The sequence below is a fragment of the Coptis chinensis genome, chromosome 4 (assembly GCF_015680905.1).
Source record: "Coptis chinensis isolate HL-2020 chromosome 4, ASM1568090v1, whole genome shotgun sequence".
In the NCBI taxonomy this organism is placed as follows: Eukaryota; Viridiplantae; Streptophyta; class Magnoliopsida; order Ranunculales; family Ranunculaceae; genus Coptis; species Coptis chinensis.
In genome coordinates, this window is record NC_141459.1 from 24,383,502 (window position 1) to 24,405,223 (window position 21,722).

The 21,722-nt window shown below is 37.3% G+C and overlaps 2 protein-coding genes and 2 pseudogenes across 8 annotated transcripts; 3 read left to right on the plus strand and 1 right to left on the minus strand.

The window, feature by feature from the left end:
- Nucleotides 1-993: 993 nt before the first annotated feature.
- On the minus strand, nt 994-5,968 carry LOC147502814 (auxilin-related protein 1-like). Of its 4 annotated transcripts, none has more exons than XM_086607670.1 (9): nt 5,411-5,968; nt 4,496-4,674; nt 3,237-3,949; nt 3,022-3,139; nt 2,811-2,908; nt 2,608-2,673; nt 2,318-2,407; nt 1,848-2,024; nt 994-1,329 (listed from the first exon to the last, which is right to left on the minus strand). In XM_086607670.1, exons 1-9 carry the CDS (start codon nt 5,794-5,796, stop codon nt 1,291-1,293), a joined length of 1,866 nt encoding a protein of 621 aa, XP_086463796.1. In that variant the 5' UTR covers nt 5,797-5,968; the 3' UTR covers nt 994-1,290. The 4 variants fall into 4 exon arrangements, with proteins under 4 accessions (XP_086463796.1, XP_086463795.1, XP_086463794.1 ...); XM_086607669.1 differs by having other exon boundaries at nt 3,237-4,300; nt 5,411-5,874; XM_086607668.1 differs by having other exon boundaries at nt 3,237-4,423; nt 5,411-5,874.
- A 5,050-nt stretch (nt 5,969-11,018) lies between these two features.
- On the plus strand, nt 11,019-12,877 carry LOC147502815 (GDP-mannose transporter GONST3 pseudogene; annotated as a pseudogene). Of its 2 annotated transcripts, XR_015221811.1 has the most exons (3): nt 11,019-11,145; nt 11,494-12,651; nt 12,763-12,877. The product of XR_015221811.1 is annotated as a GDP-mannose transporter GONST3 pseudogene, transcript variant X2 (transcript). The 2 variants fall into 2 exon arrangements; XR_015221809.1 differs by having other exon boundaries at nt 11,494-12,877.
- An 858-nt stretch (nt 12,878-13,735) lies between these two features.
- LOC147502816 (OVARIAN TUMOR DOMAIN-containing deubiquitinating enzyme 6-like) lies at nt 13,736-17,721 on the plus strand. Its single transcript, XM_086604618.1, has 4 exons — nt 13,736-14,106; nt 14,247-14,391; nt 16,428-16,589; nt 17,158-17,721. The coding sequence occupies exons 1-4, from the start codon at nt 13,736-13,738 to the stop codon at nt 17,500-17,502; spliced, it is 1,023 nt and encodes a 340-aa protein (XP_086460744.1). The 3' UTR covers nt 17,503-17,721.
- Nucleotides 17,722-19,330: 1,609 nt separating this feature from the next.
- Nucleotides 19,331-21,503, plus strand: LOC147502817 (putative receptor-like protein kinase At1g11050 pseudogene; annotated as a pseudogene). The gene has a single exon (XR_015221812.1). The product of XR_015221812.1 is annotated as a putative receptor-like protein kinase At1g11050 pseudogene (transcript).
- The last annotated feature ends 219 nt before the right edge of the window (nt 21,504-21,722 follow it).

Here is a 21,722-nt window from a genome sequence, read left to right on the forward strand (position 1 = left end):
GGCGAATTACTAGCTATGGGTTGGAGTACTAAAACTTTGGCTGGCATTGAATTGAGGTTGTTTTTGCCCTGGTTAGAATTTGAGGACCTTTCTCATTATCAGGACAAGTTCATCCAATCATCTCTCGTCTCATAGTTCAATCAAACTCTCAAGTTCAATTATTTTTGCTTTCTTTTTATTTGAGATGTGCATGCGCTCGTTGCACCACTTTAGTCTATCGCATCCACCAAACAAGTTGCCTAAATACATCCATCTTAACTGGGAAGTACTGGGAAGTGGGAACTGATTACAGTATATATACTGCCCAATGTTTTTCAATTATGCCTTCCCTAATTAAATAACGAACATTATTTTCAGAGCGACCATAGAACGTTTCTTGGAAGATATGTAATGGGATATTCAGGATCACAGTGACTCTACATTCTCTAAATAGTAATTACTACACCTGTAAGAACTAAGAACACGCTGCAAATACATACGTGAGAAGATTTGCATACTGAAAATGCACATATTACCGCTGTTAAATGCTCAAGGAAGCTGATGTATCCTGATTTCAGCGCAAACTATCCGAGAACTTTTAAGTTGAACATGAGCAGGAAAAAGTAGGACTGCATAGGACTGCAATGAACAACATTTCATTACCTGATACAGGTGCAGCAGTCGAAGGATCTCGAATTAAGTAGCTAAATGTATCAAACTCAACTTTAAAGTTTATTGCTAGAGTTTGCCAACTGAGTTCAGTGGGAGCTAGCTACATCCCTGTCATCCTAGATGAGTGTAAAGTATGCACCACCTTATAGCAACACTAGGAAGGAAATGGTTTACAGCCGGCACAGAAGTAAAAGAAACTAATAAGATGGTTTCTGGAAATATATACACAATTATCAAAGGATGGAGGCCACAAGAGTAGGGGGAAATTTTAACGCATAACTACTTGGCCCAAGTGTGAAATGGTCACAGCACTAAAGATGTTGAAAGTGTAAGGTGGTCATCAGCATGGAAACTCTACATTTATAAACACGCACTTCTCTTCTTACAAACAACATTCAATCCCATATATCCCCCAAAAAATTAGCAATTTACAAAACATACATAAACAAGAGTTATTTCTTTACCTTTTTGCCTATTAACCCACAACATCTTAAGAAAGGTCACTTTTTCAAGTAAAATTGGAAGCATCGACCCACCGTTGGAAGCAGCGGTCAACAAACCAGGATTGTGTTGCTTCCATGTCTTTCTCTTCTCAATAATTTGTGGAATCACCAAAGAAGTACCTCGGTACAAAAGAATCTAGAAGAGCTCCTCTGCATTTAGCTTATTCCACGCTTCCTGTTTCATGTTTACAAGTAGAGTGTAAGCAACAACAAAGTCGGTAAAACCTTTGGGGTGATGATACCAAAGGTCTGGGGCTCGAACCCCGCCAGTATCAAAGAGTTGCTGATCTCATTTAAAAACAGGCTTGCCAATCAAAAAAAAAAAAACTAAGCAACAGCAGAAAATGAGTTACAATTGTTGGTTATATCTCATAACAAATCGACTTGGTAATTGATATTCTGTTCTTACTATCAGCATAAAACCAGATGAAATGAGATTTGTGTTCCAAGGAACAAACTGTAAGGAGAAAACCACTATATTATCCAGACATTGTTATATGACTGCCTTTCTTTGTCTAGAATTAGCTGTTCTAAACAATAAAGCAACAAAAAGTCTGGTTCCTGGAGATCGATCAGATTACGCTAAGAAGGAAATAAAAGCTAAAATTTGGTTCTCAGATATTGCAATAATACTGTTCCAAGAAAGTTGCAACTGAAAATTCAATATTCAAATTGCTTCGAGTATTTACTTACCTTAAGGAGGTCAAACACCTTCTCTGCAATATATTTCTGCTGAAGATTGGCACGTTTTTGTTGAACCTTATCAGGATGGATACACAACGTTGCTTTTCTGTATACTTTCTTCACAGATGCAGATGTAATTAGATCAGTTAGGGAGACAGGCTGCCAACCACTTCCAGGCCAAAGCACCTGCTCATCAAAAGGATAAACACGATAAGATGACAATTAATAGAGCAGTAATTTCTAGTTCCGTACAAGTCCAACCGAAGTTTATTACTTGAAAATAACAAAACCCAAGTTTCATGACAAGAACCAAAATCTCAAGCAAAAAAAGTTTAAATAGATCCATGGAAAATTACCTAGAGAGCCTTAAAACTTTGCAGTGAACACACGTTTTAAGGGAATATTCCAGATAAAAAGAGGTAAGATATGAAATGATGGAAATATGGTGCAAAAAATATGTATAGCATATAAGAACCCACATAGTGTAACGTTGACAGAAGAGCACGCAAATTGCCTTCTTTTCCTGCGGCCCATCTCTTTATCTCAAAATCAAGTGTCTCAGCAATTCTCTGAAAACATCACATATAAAGAAAATCAATGCCAATGCCAAAGTAGGTACATATTAAGCTTTGGAGAACCATAATCACGACATTTAAATCAAAATCTCAGAGTAAATGACAGAATCGAAAGATAATGCCTAATATTGAAGCAAAACCGAATCAATTGACAAATCTGCAGAGCCAATTATATTAGTATGTGAAGCACTTACTTCTCTCTCTGCTTGCTCCCATTGAGTATGACGGTCACGCTCATTCTTCTCCGCCACTGCTTTTTCCTAAACATACTTAATAATCAAAAACTGTATGACTAGAATGAAGAATTTCAATACAGAGGTAGTACAGAAATATAAATCAACATATACTAGAATTTAAGGACTTAAAAGAAAAATAATATGTCAACGCAAACACTTACTGCACGCTCCTGAGTTCTTTGATCCCGCTCCAATCTGGCTCTTTGTCTTTCAACACCCTCACCTCCGTTTTCCTGAAAGTCTCCAGACGATGGAATGCCTTCGAAGAAAAAAAAAACATATATATTCATATATCCAGCATCGATGCAGAGAACCACCCAGGAAAAGCTTGAAGTGCTACATGTGGAAGTTACACTTAAACAAAAAGAATACCTCCAAAAATAGAAGTCAGGTCATCAACAGCATATGCTGTGGAGGATGCCTTCGTGCTGGATGAAACTCCAGAGGAAGGCCCTGCCCCTTTAGGTAATTGGGTATCAATTGCAGAATCCTGAAGCATACAGTTACAAGTAAATAATACCATTTCTAATGATGAAAACAATACATACGAAAAAGAAAGATCATTCGCTGCATTCTTTGACACTTACAGAAGAGCTCGTCCTTGACCTTGATGCACTGTCTGGTCGAGAACCCACATTGGAAGAGGAGTGGGGATCATCTTCATCCTTTTGTTGATTCCCTCTGGCAGCAAGAGCAGCAGCTGCTGCAGCAGCTCTTTTCCGAGCCTCTTCGGTAACTCTATTAACAGAAGCTCGTTGTGCACGAACAAGGGCTTCGGCTTCAGCCTTTAGCATTGCAGCTGCCTTCTCTTTATCTTCAGCATTCTTCCTCTCCTTGGCCTCTAAAGCTACATTTTCTGCTCTTAACATTGCTTCTGTAGCTTCTCTTTCACGTGCTTCAGCTTGCACCCTCTGAACAGCAACCCGCTCAGCGCGTTCCCTTGCTCCAGCATTAACCCTCTCAACAGCAGCCCTTTCAGATTTTTGGCGAGCTACAGCTGCTGCTCTGTCACGTACTTCCTTTGTAACCCTGTCCACCGCTTGTCTGCTCTCTTTCCTTTCCCTGTCAACTTCCAGTGCTTGTTCCCTCTCTGTCTCCACCCTCCTCTCTTCTCTCTCTTCTCTCTCTTTATCCTCTATTTCTCTCTGCTCCTGCTCATCATCTAGTCTCTCCTGCTTATCTCGGAGATTTCCCTCTTGAATATCTTGCACAGGTTTCTCATCTTTTTCCCGTGCTCCCCTCACATGCTTGAACTTTGCCTCAGCTCTATACATGGCCTCCTTCATAGCAGCTGCAGATGCTGCAGCAGCTGAACTTATTTCAAAATCTTCATCAAAAATAACATCACCATGTTCATCAGCACCACTTTGAGGCCTACCAAGGGCAAAGTCTTCCAGCTCATCTATTGGAGAAACACCTGAGCTCTCTACAGTATCAGGGACAGATGGAGGACTCCAATAGATTTGACTGGAAGGGCCTTTGACTTCCTTTAAAACTTGATGTGGCCTAGAAGGAGGGGACCTTGAAGGTGGTGGAGCGTTTGTAGGAAGTGTGACAAGTGTAACCTCAGAGACAGTGAGCCATACATCACCAGATACACCAATATCATTATAAGGGCGTGAACCATTTAGAGGGAAAGGTTGATGTGAATCTGATGGAAGAATAGGCATGTCAAATAGTGGCTGATGATATTTCTTAGGCATCTTTTTGTGCAAGGCATTTTTTTCAAAAGCTTTAACAGAAGGTTCCCCATTCTTTTCTCCGTTTTTCATTCCTGGCAAATATGAAGGCTTCGATTTTGAAATGCTAACATCATTATATATATCCGCTTTAATAGATGACATACCAACTTTTGTGCTCCTGGGTTCACTGGGTTTACCAGGCTTTTGTAAGGGTTCAGTATATAGCTTTGAGGATCCATTCTCGGCAACAGAAGTTGACTCCAAAACATCAAAAGGATTAGTGGACACCGGTACCACTGATGGAACTCTTGATTGCAGTGGCTGACTACTTCCTGAAGTCCCCCTATATAAGGAGAAAAAATTATGTTAAAAGAGTTTAAATACCATTTAGTATTTAATGTACCAACGTGGGTAAAATAAAATTCCTATATTTACCCAAAGAAATTAAAAAAAAAAAAAAAAAAAAAAAAAAGGCTCTGTGCAATGAATAAGAAAATCAACAATTGTGTCTTCCACTGCCCTAAAAGTTGGTTTCGTGAAAAGATTTAGGTAGTCCTTCAGTTATTTATGCCACCAAAAAGTAGGAGACGTCTCTGAATTGTCTGCCAGCATTCACCATAGCATATGAAAGTATGAAGGCCACAATATCATCAACTTATGTCTACAATTAACTGACTTTATCGAGCGTATTCAACTCTCCAATTAAAACATTCTTCCACGGACAAAATAATTCCTCCTTGGAATCTAATTTCCGTCTTTACTTTTCTGTTTTTTCAATCTTAGAAGGTATAGAATTTCATCCTCAAATTTGTAATTCAGCTCCTTCAACCTCCTTCAACTTCAACCATAGAAAAAAAAAAGAGAACCATCACCATCAAAAGAATTCCCACTTAATAGGATGCCGAATTTCACTTGGCCATCTGTTTTTCTAATCCTTAGATAACAGACAATGCCATATCAACATTCACTCCCCAAAAGCCACACTAACTACGCAACAATTAAATTCAATTGGGGCAAAACAAAACTACACAATTAAAACACATCATCATGCAGATCAATAGAACATGATATATATATACCTGTTTGCCGAAGCACTGCTCCCACCAAAACCAGGTAACAAATCATCAAAACCAGACTCCTTCTCCACTTCTCCCCACTTGTTATTATTATAATTATTATCAAAGTTGACATGATACATTATTGGATTATCAAAAACAGGCGAGGCCTTGTTCTTCTTGTTTTTCGTCTTCGACTTTACATTCACATCTTCAAATAAAGGAGTTGTCGTTGTTGTTCCAATTGACGAAGAAGAAGAAGAATTAACGTACTTTGGTGGACCCCCATACACGTCATCATATAATAATTCAGTAGTTGTTTGTTGATTATTACTAGAGTATCCAAATAGCTCTTCAAAATCATTAACAATAGAACCATTATTAGTAAATGGGTTTTTCGATTTTTCCATAATTATTTTTTGAAGGACACTTTATTTTATATATATATAGTTATAGTTATATGTTATATACTATGCTTTATGTTTATGTCTCTGAAGAAGATTGTATTTTTAAGTGGCAGTACAAAACTTTTTGAACACAAGTGTGACAGTGACGATAGATTTTACGCGTATCTACTGCCCCAAGAATTTCGAAGAAAGGTCTTAATAAATATACAGTAGTCGACAATCGACATAGGGTCAAACTAGGGGTGGAATTCCAGGTTGGGTCGCATTGAGGCCCAACTCCAGTTTCAAATATTTCAATTTCGAGCCCGGACCAAGCCCTAGTCGGTCTTTATATTTGGTACTCGCTATCGGCACCTTTCATTTTGGGTTGGGCGGATCCCAAATTTGTTTTTCCATTTTGTGTTGGGCAGACCCAAAAATAAATTTTATTACAAAATTACTATTGACCTAAAAAACATATTTTCCAGTTATCACTGTCAAAAAACAAAAGTTGTTTTCGGTTTGAGAGTTTTAACTCGTTGAAAGAGAAGAAGATGGGGTTTTTCTATTTTAATTTGTTTTTATAGTTTTGTGAAGAAATCGGTTTTGGGCGTAGGGCTGTATTGGTGGCTAACACACTTGTAGACTCCAAATTGAACTCGGGTCTGCCCAACACAAAATGGGATCCGTCAATAACAGGACCTTTAAATTTTCAATCTAAATCCTAGTCCGACCAATTCGAGCTAGGTTGGGTTATATCGGGTTGGTCAAGCTTCTCGGGTTTTGTTTTATAATTAAGAGATAAAAAATGCCGAAATTAAATCTTCTAATAAAATCAAAGAAATTTGATTGTTTGAAAGAGAAACTAACTTTGTTTATTATATTATTCTCTTTAAAATAGAGATTCTCAATCTAATTTTTTACAAAAATAGCTTATGTTTTTAGAAAAATAGAAGGATTGAAAGATATACGAACATATATGCACACAGGCTCAGGTTTTTGGTTTTTTGATCCAAAACTAAGTCAGACTAGCCATTGAGCCGGCCTATGGCCGGGATTGTTGCATAGTATGCTTTAAAGGTTTGTTTTTACTTGTGTTTTGGGCTTATGGTTAGGCTTAGTAATTTAGATGTTTTTAGTTTTGGACTTTTGCTTTTGCTTATTTTTCAGTCCTTATGTTGTTGGGCGGGTTTGCTACACGGGTTATTTACCTAGACACAACTTCCATAAATTGCGTAGATGCTAAACAACATAGATTACGTAGCTCTCTAACCAAGATTCTAACCAATGGTACGGAAAACATATCTCGAACGATTGCATTAAAGATATGCTTGTGCCAAAGTCATCTTGTTACTTTTTCACCACAGTTTTCTAGTTTGAAATTTTGGTTTTATCCCGAAACCAAATCGATAGGTTTTGATGGAGACTTAAAGTTTACTCATATGATGTGCCATTGCTCTATATATATGTAGTTGATGTTTTTCAGTTTTACACTTTTTATGGGCTATGCATAGTCTATTTGTTGAGCATTATTTCACGATCGTTGAGTTTGGTTTATTTTATTAATAATGGTCACTAGTTTTTGAGTTTCATATGTCCGCACTTTGTACTAATATTCAGGTTTGTGTTCATCGGAAAAGTTGGAACGAAGGAGGCGGATGCCTTATCACATGCACATAAATCTTGAGCTTAAGGTTTTGTCCGATTTGTGCTATGCTCTTGGAAGTTCCTAACATGGCAGAAACACTCTTGACGCTTAAAAATCATAAGCAAGACATTCCGTAGGCTGCTTGAGGTGAGCGAGAGATTTACATTTAAAAATGTTAAACCACATTATGGCGTTTTTAGCAAGGGAGATTTCCGAAATCCTTCAATGTCATCAAGTCCCTTGATGTCCGCGGCTTGTCGAACCTTGAGATGCTCAAGACTAAGATCAAGGAAGAAGCTTTGAGAACTTACCTTTTACTTATTCTTCATGTTACAAATCATGGAGCTTGGACCCGACTCACCATCGTCTAGATCTTTCAAAAAGCTAGGAAACTCGGTGATTTTAATCCCTTTACTAATACTCATGATTTGATACCAATTTGCCATCTTAATAATTAGAACATTATTTAGACTTCCAACACATTTCTCGTCAAGTATAAACTTCTAAATTTTCATCTTCAATGAGGATCTTTTAAGTTGAGTTAAACTTTTTAAATGTTTTTAGATAAGTTTGTTAACCGAGCTTTGCGGATGGGAAGATTGTTGTTGTTCAAAGGTTGAACTAATTGGCGGAATCTTGTATAGCTGTTAGGCTGCAGCATTGGCTTTCGGGACAATCTTTTCAATCATATCTTAGTTCATGTGATCCATTTGCAATAGATGCACTTCCCTCATTCATTTGAATACCTATCTCACGACAAATGGTCACAAATTAAGGTTTGGAAGAAGAGATACAATGTCATCTTGCAGCTCATAACATATTCCCCACAATTTTTCAATGATAGCCTTTTTCAACTCTAATGACACAATGCGTTTGCACATCCACAAAAGCAATTTACCTAGGGAATTTGGTAGATAAAAGCAAAGCTACTTGAGGAAGACGATTGCTAAAGATTATGATCCATCTTTGGATTCATTGCCATAGCAGCTTATAAATTCATATTAAATTATGAAAAATAAGCTAGAGTTACATGTTTACACAAAAGATGACTGACCGGCTTCATATATGTAGTCCAAACAAAGGAGAGAACGGAAAGAGCAAAGATACCCTTATTCGCTGTTTTAGCACCTCCCGCCTTGAGATGCAAGTGTTTGTCCCTCCTTTGGAAGTCCGTCAATCCCTTTCCACCGCGGTGACACCAACCTTACCCTTTGGATCATCGGAGACTTAAAGATGCTCTCACGCCTTTAAAGAACCCAACCTACAAACACAAAAAAATAGAGTTCACACAAGTGTCCAACAAAAATAGTGGAATAGATCTTATAGCTATTATTTTATCATGCTTGTGTTCATTTTTCTTACATGGTTCATAGTAAAAGCTCACTTTCTTCTGGTAACCTTCTCAAAGAGTATATATATATGGTAGCTCCAAAACATATTATTTCAAATTAAAATAAAAAGTTTTAGAATTGTTTTTTTTTATAGTTTCTTCTTTTGTATCTTGATTGTTACAACTACTCTCTTGTACGCAAAATAAATCCATGACAAACAAAATTTCCAGATTCTAGAAAAACCTTCTTAATAGTCACTTATTTGAAGATGAAGCAACTCTCTTATTTCCATGCCACCACATATTCTCGACACCACTATAAACCCTTTGTTTGACGTCATAAGGCATAAAAGGGTCTTTTTAACTAATCGATTAACCCAATCTCTAATGAACGGGGAAAGCGAATTTGCATACCAAAATGGGATTAGGATGACTGACTTTTTGAACCATAGGCCCGACTCACGAATGTTGAGAATTATGGCTAAGAAAGAGTATAGCACTTTGATTGATGAGAGGCGAGCCCCTCTAATATTGGTTCATTAAGCTATAACCAACATAACCAACTATTTAGTAGGCTTAGTAGCATTTCTCAAAAGAATTAAACAGTTGATGATACCAAATTTGAAATGGAGAGTATCTATAACTATGTATTTTTTTTACAAATGTAGGATCTTGATATTGAGTATTTGATTGCTTTAACAAAATCTTCATCAACTTCTTTGTTCTCATTCTTCTTATCTTTGTTAAAAGTGAGTTAAGGAAATAAATACTTTACTACAATATATATTAGCAATGAAATCAACTTACGGGAATACCTCGAGTTAAGAGTTACGAAATTCCCTTAATTTGAACAACCAAGAGAACTGAAGAAATAAAAGAATGAAAGTGGATACTTCCTCAATGAAGTGACGGATCTCGGCAAGGCAATGAGGAGCAAGCTCCTTGATATCCCCGATAATGACCGAAACTTCGGGAAATAACAACGGTCTAGTATTTAATTTCATCTTTGCGTCAAACCTTATCAAGAAAAATAACGCTTTTCGGATGGTCTTCCTTTTGATTAATTTCACTTTCTGGGATACTTCCAAATAAGAAGACCAAACTAAACAACCATTCTCGGGTTAAAATGGTTTTAAATGCAAAATATAGAACTCGTATTGAGGAAAAACACCTCAATAGCCCAAACTTTTTAATGGTCTAACTATCTCTGGTTCTTCTAATGGCCTTCTTGTGCGAAAGAGCCTTCTTGCTTTGCAAGGCTCACCAATTGCAGCCCTTTGAAGCGGGAAGAGAGCCAAAAAAGTAATTAAGAGATTCCTTTCTTGATTAATACTTAACAAGAGGCACACCAATTTACGCTTTTATTCTACGATAGTAGAAAGGTTCCACCGATGTAAATACAATATGAAAGCCAAAAGCCAAAAACATACAAAAGTATGATTCTTACATTTTAGCTATTTTTTTTCTTTAGATGGTGGCCACATAAGAAGCGACTTGGTTTTACCGTTTTGAGATTTTAACCGGAAGTCCTCTCAGTTTTTTTTCTCTCAAAGACACATGATATATTTAAAGGTAAGCGATGAGCTAACTGCAGTTTCCCAAAGCATCTTCAATGTTACCCCAAAACAGAAAATCTAATGAGATCATATACTTAGGCAAAAAAAAGAATGGGTAACAAAATGAAAAGAGGATAGAAGATAACCCCTTATCATACCAAGTAAAGAAGAGGGCTTGGAGTGGCACAAGACTCAACCATTGATGTTTTGGGTGTTCTATTTTTGGTTATCTGCTTTGGGTTTTAGGATTCTTATAGTTTGAAGTCGGATGGTTTTTTTCTTTAGAATCAAATTTTGTGTTTGTATGATTTGTAGTTCTACCACGAATTGGTTTGGAGAGTGGCGGTAATTGTTTTTTCATAATTTTTGTATCTCGAAAGCATATAACCAATCTCGAGAACATCCACCGTCGATGTAATTTGTAATAAGGGCCCACTCACAAATAATCAAAATATTGTCCTGACTTTTAATTAACTCTGTGTACCCACTTGAAAATTGTGCTGACGTGGTGCGCTGAAAACTCTTAGGAGCATTTTCGCCCACTGTGCAATAATGGTTTTAGATTTTGATTTTACAAAACAAAATCCGGACCACACGGATATGACATATTAGCCCAGGACCAACAAAAGTTGGGTTTTAGTCCATCGAGCTTGGACTAACCCAACCCAAGGTCAAACAGGCTATTATGGGCCGGGCTGAACTAATCTTCTGGGCTTCCAGCCCTTTAAAAAACTGAACATATCGAGCTCGAGGAGAAAACAGGTCTCATTTTTGAGATTTTGACTTTTTAAGATAATTTGGATGCTAATGGAGATTTCATAAGCTAAATCCTTTTGAAGGTATTATTCTTATTATAAATTAGAAAATGTTATTTGATAGTGCTTAAATCATGGCTGGCATTGTTCAACTGCACATGTTACTTATTTATATAGTAGCTATGCAAGTAGGATCAGTGTACAATTTTGTTTGCTTATTAAATCATCCTCATTGTTTATTAGGATTATATATGCAATCGGTAATCTGAGTAGGTTATTGAAGAATGAATGTTTTACTTTTAAACATTATGGAGTTTTTTTTTTCTTTGTAATATCCTTGATTAGCATGATATGAATTTTAAAAAAGTTTAGAAATTCTGTCGGTCGAGAATTTTGTCAAGTAATAAAAAAAAGTAAATATTTGTTGAACAGAACCCGATAAGAGGAACTTCTACTTTAGATGGGGAATGATGCGGAAAACCCCAAAGGTGGTGATGTGAAGGAAATTCCCATATTCACTTTGCCCTCTGGTGAAGTACAATCAACCTGGTATGATAGCTTGCTCCAACATGTATCAGTATACAGTATCGCTGCTGGTTACTGTATTTCGGCATCTCTGCTCTCTATTATTAACAAATGGGCAGTCATGAAGTTCCCTTACCCGGGAGCACTAACTGCGTTGCAGTACTTCACAAGTGCTGCTGGGGTTCTTCTCTTTGGGAAGCTCAAGATTTTGGAGCATGACTCGCTCGACTTTCTAATCATGTGGCGATTCCTACCAGCGGCAATGATATTTTATCTATCGCTTTTTACGAACAGTGAGCTACTCCTTCATGCCAATGTAGATACATTCATTGTCTTTAGGTCAGCAGTCCCGATTTTTGTTGCAATGGGGGAGGCCCTCTATTTGCATCAGCCTTGGCCTTCAATTAGAACATGGCTCTCACTTTCCACCATCTTTTCTGGAAGTGTGCTATACGTCCTAACAGACTATCAGTTCACTCTGACAGCCTATAGCTGGGCCCTTGCTTACCTGATCAGCATGACTGTGGACTTCGTCTATATTAAGCATGTGGTCATGACGGTTGGACTTAACACGTGGGGTCTTGTACTTTATAACAACCTCGAGGCCCTTCTTCTATTCCCCTTGGAGCTGCTTATAATGGGGGAGTTGAAGAAGATAAAGCATGAGATCACAGATGAGTCAGATTGGTATTCTTTTGTGGTGGTTCTTCCAGTGGGTTTGTCATGCTTGTTCGGTTTAGCCATCTCCTTTTTTGGGTTCTCATGTCGCAGGGCAATATCAGCCACAGGGTTTACAGTGTTGGGTATAGTGAACAAGCTATTGACAGTAGTGATCAATTTGATTATTTGGGATAAGCATTCAACTGTCGTGGGTACCATTGGATTGTTGATCTGTATGGGAGGTGGGATTATGTACCAGCAGTCCACAAGCAACAAGCCTAAGGTAATTGAAGCAGGAGCAAAAGCAGGAGATGAGGAGGCACATCGTCTTCTCGAAATTGAGATGAACCAAGAAGGCAGTGTTACTAGAAACGGGGTTGTTGATTCGGGAGAGGTGAAATGAAGGTGGTCTCCAAAATCTAATTTTGATGTTATATTTTTTGTTCATAGAAAATGTAAGCATTTGTTTTTGGAAAAGGGATAGCTGGGCGACAACAAAGATAATGATTGTTTCAGGTATATCAGTTTTTTAGTTGTTGTTTCTGGTTTATTGAGGTGAAGTCTGTACATTGCTCATTCTTTCAAGGCCGAAGTTTCATCTGACAAGGCAATACCAAATGAGTATTCTGGATTTTTGCTTTGTTTATTGCATCTTTTCATGTTTCTTTCTTTGCTGAAATTTTCTGTCCGAATTGTTTCTTGTTTTAGAAGTCTTTAGATACAGTGTGCAGACGAGCCTAGACAGATAGCTATATACAGAATTTTGCAGCGTAGAAAGGTTTGAAATGAAGAGGAATCTGGTTTGTCGTAAGTTCCCATTCAGCAACTCCAAGAGTTGAGCCCAAGGCTGTGTTTGATAGCACCATTTGTCATGGCAAATTGTGGCAAATGCAAAAAATCACCCATTTGTCACCGTTTGCTACTGCTTGATACGTTTTTCAATCGGTGGCAAATTTTATCAAAATTTGCCATATTCCTTGATTTGCCACCATTTTCATGGCAAAATTTTCTTTGGGGGGAGGTATGTAAATTTTGCCACACCAAAACAACACACAAATTTGCCACCAACAGAAAAAAGAAAACAAAATAGAGCCCCGATAACATATTTCCAAAACCCAACCCACCTTCGCCAGTTCGCTTGCCTTCAACATAAAACCATTGAGCTGCAATTCTCTCACAATGAGGAAATCTCCTCGTCTCCTTTAACAGGTTCGTTCCTCGATTTCTTCTCTTCTTTTCTTGTATATAATTTTTTAATAATAAAAAAGGTATATTTATTGGTGAGTTTTGAGGATATAGAAACTATTTGAGTGTTGTGTGGTCTCATGAGAATTGTTAGGGGGATGCAGAGATTGATATTTGAGAAAGAGCAAACAATTGTGAAATCTTTTAGCTTTGGTATTGGTTTCACTATACCTAAAGCTAGAGCACGTGATAAGCATTTGGGTATTTGAAGGACAATTTTGAGGGGTTGAGTTGGAAATTTAAGATGGCTAGAATTTTAGTTCAGAGAGGTTCTGCTTCGAATAATCAGAGTCGTTCTGTGGGTTCTTCTTTGTCTGGTACTAGTACTTTGGTCCCTCAGGTACAGGTTGTGAATGTTACAAGAGATGAGCAGGAAGAGGAAGTGTTGGAAATAGGAAGTTTGGATAATGATTCACTTGATTCTTGTGTAAGTTTTGAGGAAAAAACGACGAAAAGAGATGAACTTTTTGGTGAGAGTAATCAGTTTGTTGTGAGTGAGACTGTGTCTGATGATGAGAAGGAGAAAGTTGGTAGTGATGATGTTTTGGATTCTGGGATTGTGATGAAAGAGTTGGGTGGTCTTCGAATTAGAGAGAATGTAGTTGGGTGGCCCGAGTATTGGTACATCTCAGATTATTACTGGTAGTTCACAGCCACCTCCCCCTCCAGTCCCACCCCCAAAACCTTCGGGTGGAAACTTAAGTTCAAGAAGAACTCTCTGGTGGTTCGAATGCTGTGAGAATTGGTCCTTCTAGAAGAGCTGCTGCTTGGCCACTTGTTTCAGCTCGGAATGTGCAATTGGATTCAAGGCCTTCTTCTCCTAGGTCTTACGGTGAAGGCGAAGGTTACAACAGTGCTGATGAGCAGAGTCCTTGTTTTGGGTCCACATGCGATGATGCCGTAAGCTTTTATCTCATTCTTTTATATTTGTGTACAACTCGTAAATGTATTGTATGCATAATTGTTAGATTCATTGCAACCTCTAGGACATGTATCTAGTGTCTTTCTGTGTATGGGTTTATACGTATTGCTATTAGTTTTTTAATCATCTGTTAGAGTTGCTATTAGTCAAATGATTACTGAGATTATCCTGCACCAAACTCTTGCAATCCACTATTTCAGGCAGTCTGTCTCTACTCACTCCCTAGTGTAACTTGCTGAAGAAAACAAAAGAGGAAGGTGTTAATATGAACTTAGGATCTCAGTAATTCTTCAGTTTATAAAGAGTGGAAACTGGAAAATGAATTAAAGACCATATAATCCATACTTTGAAGTCAGTTTGGTGTTCTTTATATTATCCATATTGTACCTACCTTGCAACAATGAACAATCTTCCGAGCTTAGATCATATAAACTCCTCTTGCAACTGTATTATCTAGCTTTATATGAAATCAGTGGGAGGCTTAATGTTAGGACAGTAATTGATTCAAATTCAGGATATTGATGCATTTGATCGGTCTAGAGTTGTTTGTTGGTCCTTGCTCATGTCTTTTTCTTCATGTTGGACTGTGACAAACTGACTTTGAAGTTCCATCAAGTTATTAGGTTCGGTTCCTTCGCGTGGTACAAATTTTAGTTTATGGAACAAAGCCTTTTGAGTATCTTTTGTTCTGTTTTGACACTTTTTTAATGCACATGCAAAATTATCATGATTGTTTTTTTTAAAGATTTCAGTTTCTGAATGGAATATTTTGTAGAAAGTAATGTACTGCATGTGTGAAAATAAATGAAAAAGTTTGTAAAGAACAATTCTAATTTGGACGACTTAATAATAGTCTAGTCTAAACAACTAAATAGACTTCATAAATCGCCTCCAAAAGTCTATAAAGTCTCTTGCCCCCCAACAACCACTCTTTTTATTATTCTTGTGGTTTTGAATCTTGATAAATTATGATATATATGACCTAAACCCAACTATATAAATACAAATAAATTTTAAAATTTTATTTAATATCCGCATCCTTGCTGTGTCCACGTCTTGCTTTTTTAAGATATGCATGTGTCGCCGCGTTTGTGTCTGCGTCCGTGCTTCATAGGTGAAAACTGAAGAGATGTGCTATTGGTGAGTGTTTTCCGAAGATTTAAGTCACATAACATTAACTATTCTTTTCAATGTGTTATATTGTACCTATTGGATCAAACATTAAATCTAGGACATTGTGGTTGTTTTTAGTTCTAGATTAGTAAATGCATAAAAACTTTGCTTTTCACCTCAAAAAATGGTCTTGCTGGATAAGGATCGACATTGTATAACTATGTTAAGAGAGATGGGCAAATTGTATAACCGTATAAGCAAGTTTCTTGGATTACTGTGCTTGTGTGCTAGAGTTGGAGAGTCAGTTAATCATGTATTTTGGTCTTCGGGTTTGTCATTTCTTCTGGCAGAACTGGTCCTGTTTCCATGAGATCTCTGGATTACTTTGGGTTAGTCCAGGCTAGTGGATCTCCTTACTCAGGCATACATTCCTAGTCTATAATAGAGGCCAACTTATTTGGAATATATGGCTCCGCCTGTGACCATGTGGGGATGTGGTTGGAACATACTTTTGGAGGTAGAGTAATTGATCAAAATAGGTCGTTATAGCCCTTAAGGGGTTTCTTTATTACTGCAGCAAAGTATTTGTGAATTTGAGAATTGTTTATTATGAACACTTTCTGGCGAGATGGGGGGATGTTATGGATAGAGATTGTTAATTGGTTTGCTTGTAGAGTGTAGTTTTTGAGAATGTTTTTTTTTTCTTTTCTTTTCTTTTCTAGTGATAAGTTTTCTCGACCTAGTTCTTCTTTGTTTCTAATGAAAATTTTCAGTTTCCCGATTAAACAAAAATGCAAGAGATGAGATGTATTTAGTTCTTTGTTATATATAACTAGCAATTTTCATAGTCAGTTGCCATTCACTAAATGTTCTGAGCCTTCAATACTCTACAATGTTTCAGGAGAGGGAACGACAATTTGAGCTCGAGATCATAAGAGTAGAAGGTTTTGAACTCAAATGTATGCTAGAGGATGGTAACTGTCTGTTTCGCGCTGTTGCATATCAAGTGTATGGGGGCGCTGAAGCGTATGATTTAACACGACAGATGTGCACCGATTATATGGTACATCTCATTCAGATTTTTTTATTCCCCATAAAGTGAAATTGCACGTGTGGCTTCTGGGTTTACTAAGCCACTTTAAATTGTGGAATGTGTTCCACTTTGAGCAGTGTGAATTTAGGTGGGATTCTATTATGGATCGAGTATGGGTTGTTGTCACATTGTTGAGGTTGGGATTGAGCGCTCTTGCTGTATTCTTTGCTATTATTGTACTTGCATTGTAGGATTTCTCATCCTACAAGCCTATTTTCCTAGACTACTACTTGGTGTAAATCTACTACTTAACAAACAAAAATTGAAAAAAATAAAGTTTAATCTATGAGTCTCTAAATGGAGAGAAATTAGTTGTCAACTTTTGATGCTCATACAATATATTTCTGCCCTCACTCTAAATTCTCCCCATTCTGCTTCAATAAGTTTTTACTATTAATAGATTTTCAAGTAAAGAATTATGGCAATCCCATTCCTAGTCCAGTGCTCACTTCTGCTCCACGCTCTATTTACTAGTTTTTTAAACCATGTATTGTTTAGAACACTGAAATATAAGTATTAATGTGATTGTTGATTTCAGGTAGAAATGGTCATAATACCTGCAACAACTGGACAGATGGGTGTTCTGCTTGGACATGTTGCCACCATTGCTGAGCTTAAGCCCGGGGTACTTTCAATTCACGATGGAAATGACGTAAGCAAATACTTTGTTAGCAGTGGGTTTGCGTTTATCCATGCAAACTCTTTTGCAGATATAGTTGTTGTTGAGGCAGTGCCACTTGACCAAATTGACGCAAGCCAGGTTCAGAAAGGGCTGGCGGAATTCAACCAAATGCTGAGCTCAGCCTCAACTGATTTAGAGAAAGCTGAAGCTCAAATTGGTGTGGATGTTCATAGTGCACTCAACTTTGCACTATCAGGCTAGTGGTAGAGTCATGTTACACCTTCCCCGGCAGTTTTATTTTATTTTCTGTGTTTTAGTTTTTTCCTACATAGCTGAACTATAAAGGTTCTTCCGACTCTTGAGCCGAAAACTGAGTCTTTTCTTCTTTCATTGATGTGAGGGCTATGTATCCTCTTACTTTTTTTAAACTGTCATACTGATTTTGAAAATAAATACCTAAAAATGTCGGACTTAGTAGCATTTCTTTCATGTTCAGCTTGTGTTTAAGCATGTGTTTCAAAGGTAATCAAGTGGCAGATTACCTATCAAAAGTTAAAAGCTCCTTATGTAATGAATCTATGTTTTATATCCCCTATGGATCAAAAACTCGATGAGTTGATTAAAGGGAATAAGGACGGAAAAATGTACTTATGTATTTTGGCTTAATAAAAGGTTGGGTATCCTTAACCCCTAATTACTTAAAAAAAAAAAAAAAAAGACAGATAGACGCATAAATTTCTCTAGACTCTTGATTAATAGTTTCTCGAACAGGAATTTTTTTTCCCGTGCATCCTTGTAACCATAGCACCCTGAAGTCAGGAGAGTGACTATAATTTTTATCCTATCAAAAAAAAAAAAAAAACTATAATTTTTAAATCTTAAATATTTTAAAAATATAAAAAATAAAATATTTGTCATGGCAAATTTGGTCAATCAAACAGCAGTAAATGGTTGCAAATCAATGCAAATGATATTTACCACAATATCATCAATCAGTGGCAAATGCCACAAATTATTTGCAATTGTCACATAGCAAATTTGTCAGTGGCAAATGGTGACAAAATTTGCATTTGTCATAGCTCCTATCAAGCATAGCCCAAATCCAACCAATTTCATATTCCAAACTCAAGTTGAAGTCTTGTTAGCAATTCGGGATATGACAAAAATTCGGTACGGAAATAATTCAAGAATTATTCGGTGATTCAAAAAAACGATATGGTCAAATATTCGGAATACGGCAATTATGCGGTGTTTAATTAATACGCGTTTTAAACGTTTTATTGCAAAAATTTGAAAGTAAAAAATTCGTTATATTTTATGTTAGTAAATATTAATGATAGTTGTCATTCTTTACAGCATAACAAACATATCTAAACAATTTAGCTATAAAAACATTGAAATCAATTGAATGGTCCACATAGTACCTTAATTTATTTGTTCTTGTATTGAAATTACCGTTCAAATTTTAAAATACACACACCATGACATGACAATTTAAATATTGCCAAAAAAATATAAAAACAAAGTTTTTGGATTAATTTATTACTAAAACTGTAAGAATTGGGGACTTAAAGTAAGAGTGATGACATAAAGTACATAAAAAATAACAAAAGCGCAACCGAATTTTCAATTTTTTTTTAGCCAAATTTTTGAGAAATTTGCCAAAATCCGTGTTATACGTTTCAAGGCAAAAAATTGCAAATTATTCCAAATTTTTTAAACATTTAGAAATATTATACGTTTTGTCCTTCAAAAATTCGATTCGCAAATAATTTAGCAAATTACTAACAAATAGCCGAAGACCCTGACTTAAGGACATAAGTTCACTTTTGGTCCTGCTTCTCAACGGCCCAACATACAGCACACAGCAGCACCAATCCATGTAGAGGTCCAATTTTCTCTTCATAAACCACCAAACGAAAGAATACAAAGATACAAAGTCAAACAATGGAACAGTGTCTTCTTATCTCTTTTGTTGTTAACTGTCTACAAGAAGGAAGTTTCCGTCTTTAGTCTCTGACATAAATTTCATACTAAAACGTGAAAATTAGACTTTAACATCTTCCAAGCGCCAACCAAAGTTGATGCTATGTGCTATTTAAAACATATTTGAAACATCATCTTGTAAAGTTTTAATCATGATAATATTGTTACTTTAGACCAAGAGAAAGGAAGCTTACAAAATGAGCAAGTCTCTCTTATTCCCTTCTCTTCTCTTCCTCGCCTGCTACTGTTTAGTTTCCGTTGATGCTGCTTCTTCTGCTTGCCCTATCGATTTCAGTTATGTAGAAACCTTCCCATGGGACAAGTCTTTGTGCTTAGACAACCAAACGCAATGCTGCCAGTCTCTACTTAGCGTGTTTGGTATAGGTCTTGCGCAGCATCTCAAAGATACAAATATGTTCCAACTACCAAATGCAATTTCTTCCTCTGATTGCATTAGAGATTTCCAAACTAAGCTTACGGCATTGTCCTTGCAGCAGTCCTTGGCGCTTACATGCTTTAATGATACAAACGCGTTTGCCATTAAAGCTTCAAGTTGTGCAGGAATAGTTACAAGAGATGATTGGGTGCAAAGGGTTGGTGCAACATCCCAACTGGACGAGTTTTGTAAAGGAGACGTATCAGGCTTGACCACTTGCAGCTCATGCCTTGCGGCTGGTATGAAGGTAACTTCACAGTTGGTGTCCTTCGACAAAAATGCTAGCGACAAGTGTTTTTACTTCACGGTTTTATATGCTGCTGGCATTGTCAACGAACTTGGTCCTGATGATACTAGGACTGCTTCATGCATACTTGGCTTACAGCTGGCCGACTCAGCCATTGGAAAGATGTCCAAAGGTGTTGATAGTAAACATTTCAAATTGATCTTTGGAGTCGTCGTTGGTGCTTTTGCAGCTGCCATGGTCTTATTGGGACTAGTCATGGTTTATCGATTTTGGAATAAGCGGCAAAAGCACAAGGAAGGTCATGTGAAATTTGTGAGCCATGCCAAAGCCACTTTGAAACCCCATACTGGTGCTATATGGTTCCAGATAGGAGAGCTTAAACTTGCTACAGACGGGTTTTCCCAGAGAAACTTGATTGGTCAAGGTGGATATGGAGTGGTTTACAAGGGAACTTTATCAGATGGGACTATGGTTGCTGTGAAGAAGATTATGGATTTGGATTCGAAAAGGGATGAAGAGTTCTTCAATGAGGTTGAGATAATCAGCACCATAAAGCATAGGAATCTCCTCCCTCTTAGGGGTTGTTGCGCAACTAGTGATGATTTGGAAGGTAAACAAAGGTACCTTGTCTACGATTATATGCCAAAAGGCAGCCTTGACGACCATCTTTTTGACTCCAAAGTTATTAACAATAGCAAAAGTTGGTTGAGTTGGCCTCAACGGAAGAACATAATCATAGATGTTGCAAAAGGACTTGCCTACTTGCATCATGGAATCAAGCCTGCTATCTATCACAGAGACATTAAGGCCACCAACATACTCTTGGATGATGAAATGAAGGCAAGGGTGGCAGATTTTGGATTGGCCAAACAATGTAAAGAAGACCAGTCTCATCTGACAACCCGAGTTGCTGGGACGTACGGTTATCTAGCACCTGAGTATGCTCTGTATGGGCAGCTAACAGAGAAAAGCGATGTTTACAGCTTTGGCATTGTAATTCTTGAGACTATGAGTGGAAGGAAGGTTCTTGATATGTCATCTCCGACGTCGCTGCTGATCACCGATTGGGCCTGGATGCTCACAAAATCAGGGCATATAGCAGAAGTACTAGACGCATCAATGCGGGATGGAGGTCCAAGAGGGGTTATGGAGAGATTCGTCCTTGTTGGGATACTTTGTGCGCATGTGATGGTTGCTCTTAGGCCTACTATTTCAGAAGCATTAAAGATGCTGGAAGGCGACATCGACATACCTAGACTTCCAGACAGACCATTGCCTCTCAGTCACGAGTCCTTCCGATCTTCTTTGCTTAGCAGTCGTTCAACTACCACCAGTCTGAGGTAGAGCAATTTAGCAGCATCAGCAGAACGAGTTGGTGTTTTCCACCGAAATCTGCAAGATGTTACTCGTAGCTAGTAGCAAATCAATTAATGCACCAGAAATATGCTAGATGCTCATTGTGTAGTAATTTTGGACTACCAATTTTGTTTTTTTGGGTTGTACATATCATATCGGTCAACAATGTTTCATATCACTTAGTACTTTATGGATTCATATTACATTTCTTTCATTAATCAATTACAAGGTTCCAGACTTCCTAGTTCCTACTAACTTACTAAGTAAAGGTTGAGGATTCAAGCGTGGGCATCATTGCATGTTATATTATTTGAACCATTCATCTAGGTGTTTGATCACGAGAAGGATGAAAAATACTAAAAGTTATGCATATTATACAATATATATTCAACAACCTTGCCCTTCCCATTTTCCGCGTTCTTTCTTTATTATGCACGTTTGTAGGTTTGACGTGCT